Raw genomic sequence first — 1,044 nt, 5'->3', positions numbered from 1 at the left:
TTTTCTTATGTGTGTTTTTTTTAAATGCATAATTTTTTTTTTCTTTTTCTTTTTTTTTCATGTTTCGATATTTTTCAAAAGATCAAAATGTCACAAGATTATTAGGGTGGTAGATATGAAGGAAGGTATTATAAGACCAAGAAGATATAAAAGTTTTTTTATATTTTTCCAAAATGTAAGAGGGTATAAGAATGGTGATAAAAATCATGTTTATGTTTTAGAAAATAAAAAAAAGTATATTAATAAAAATAAAAATGGAACAAGAAAAAATGAAATATATGGATCATTGAATGATTATATATATAAATTATTGATAAGAAGATTTAAAAGAAAAAAAGAAAAACAAGAATTAAATATATATAAAAATGTCCAATCAGCAAAAAGTTCGTATAATATAGATTTATTATTTTCTTGTAATTATCTTATTAGTGATATAAAAAAAAAAATAGCTGAATATATATATGAGTTGAAATTAATAGAAGCTCAAAACTTTAAAGTCGTATATCTTGGGAAAAGAAAATTAGTAAGACCAATTAAAAAATTAACAGAAGCATATTATATTCTTTTCTCTTTTGAAATATATCCTTCAATGATTGAAGAAATATCGAACAAGTTAAAATTACAGGATCCCATCTTAAGGTAATTCAAAAAAAAAAAATTAAATGTAAAATCATGTACACACAAAGTTGTAAACATATCAGCAATGTGGATATGTAAAGCTCTTCTCATATTGTCTATATGTTTGTAAAATTTAACAATATGTTTGTGTTATTATATGTGAATAAATAAATAAATAAATAAATATATATATATATATACATATATTTTCCAGATTTATAATAACAAAAAATGAGAAGAAATCTAAAAGCATTGCATTTGAGGAAAGTGAACCAGTCAAAAATGGAGTGGACAAATTGGAGCAGAGTTTTTTTAAAAAGGCATCCTAATTTTTTTTTCAAGTAAATAAATAAATAAATATATATATATATTTATATATATATATAAATTTTTTTTTTTTTTTTTTTTTTTTTTTTTTTTTTTTTT

At 19.8% G+C, this 1,044-nt stretch overlaps 1 protein-coding gene across 1 annotated transcript; it reads left to right on the top strand.

The window, feature by feature from the left end:
- Window positions 1-7: 7 nt before the first annotated feature.
- On the top strand, window positions 8-947 carry PRSY57_0930600 (apicoplast ribosomal protein S6, putative; the record flags this gene model as incomplete). Its single annotated transcript, XM_020114827.1, has 2 exons — window positions 8-639; window positions 833-947. 2 exons carry the CDS (start codon window positions 8-10, stop codon window positions 945-947), a joined length of 747 nt encoding a protein of 248 aa, XP_019970527.1.
- Between the last annotated feature and the right edge of the window lie 97 nt (window positions 948-1,044).

This window comes from Plasmodium reichenowi, chromosome 9 (genome assembly GCF_001601855.1).
Source record: "Plasmodium reichenowi strain SY57 chromosome 9, whole genome shotgun sequence".
NCBI classification, from domain to species: domain Eukaryota; phylum Apicomplexa; class Aconoidasida; order Haemosporida; family Plasmodiidae; genus Plasmodium; species Plasmodium reichenowi.
This window is presented reverse-complemented; position numbering and strand designations above follow the sequence as displayed.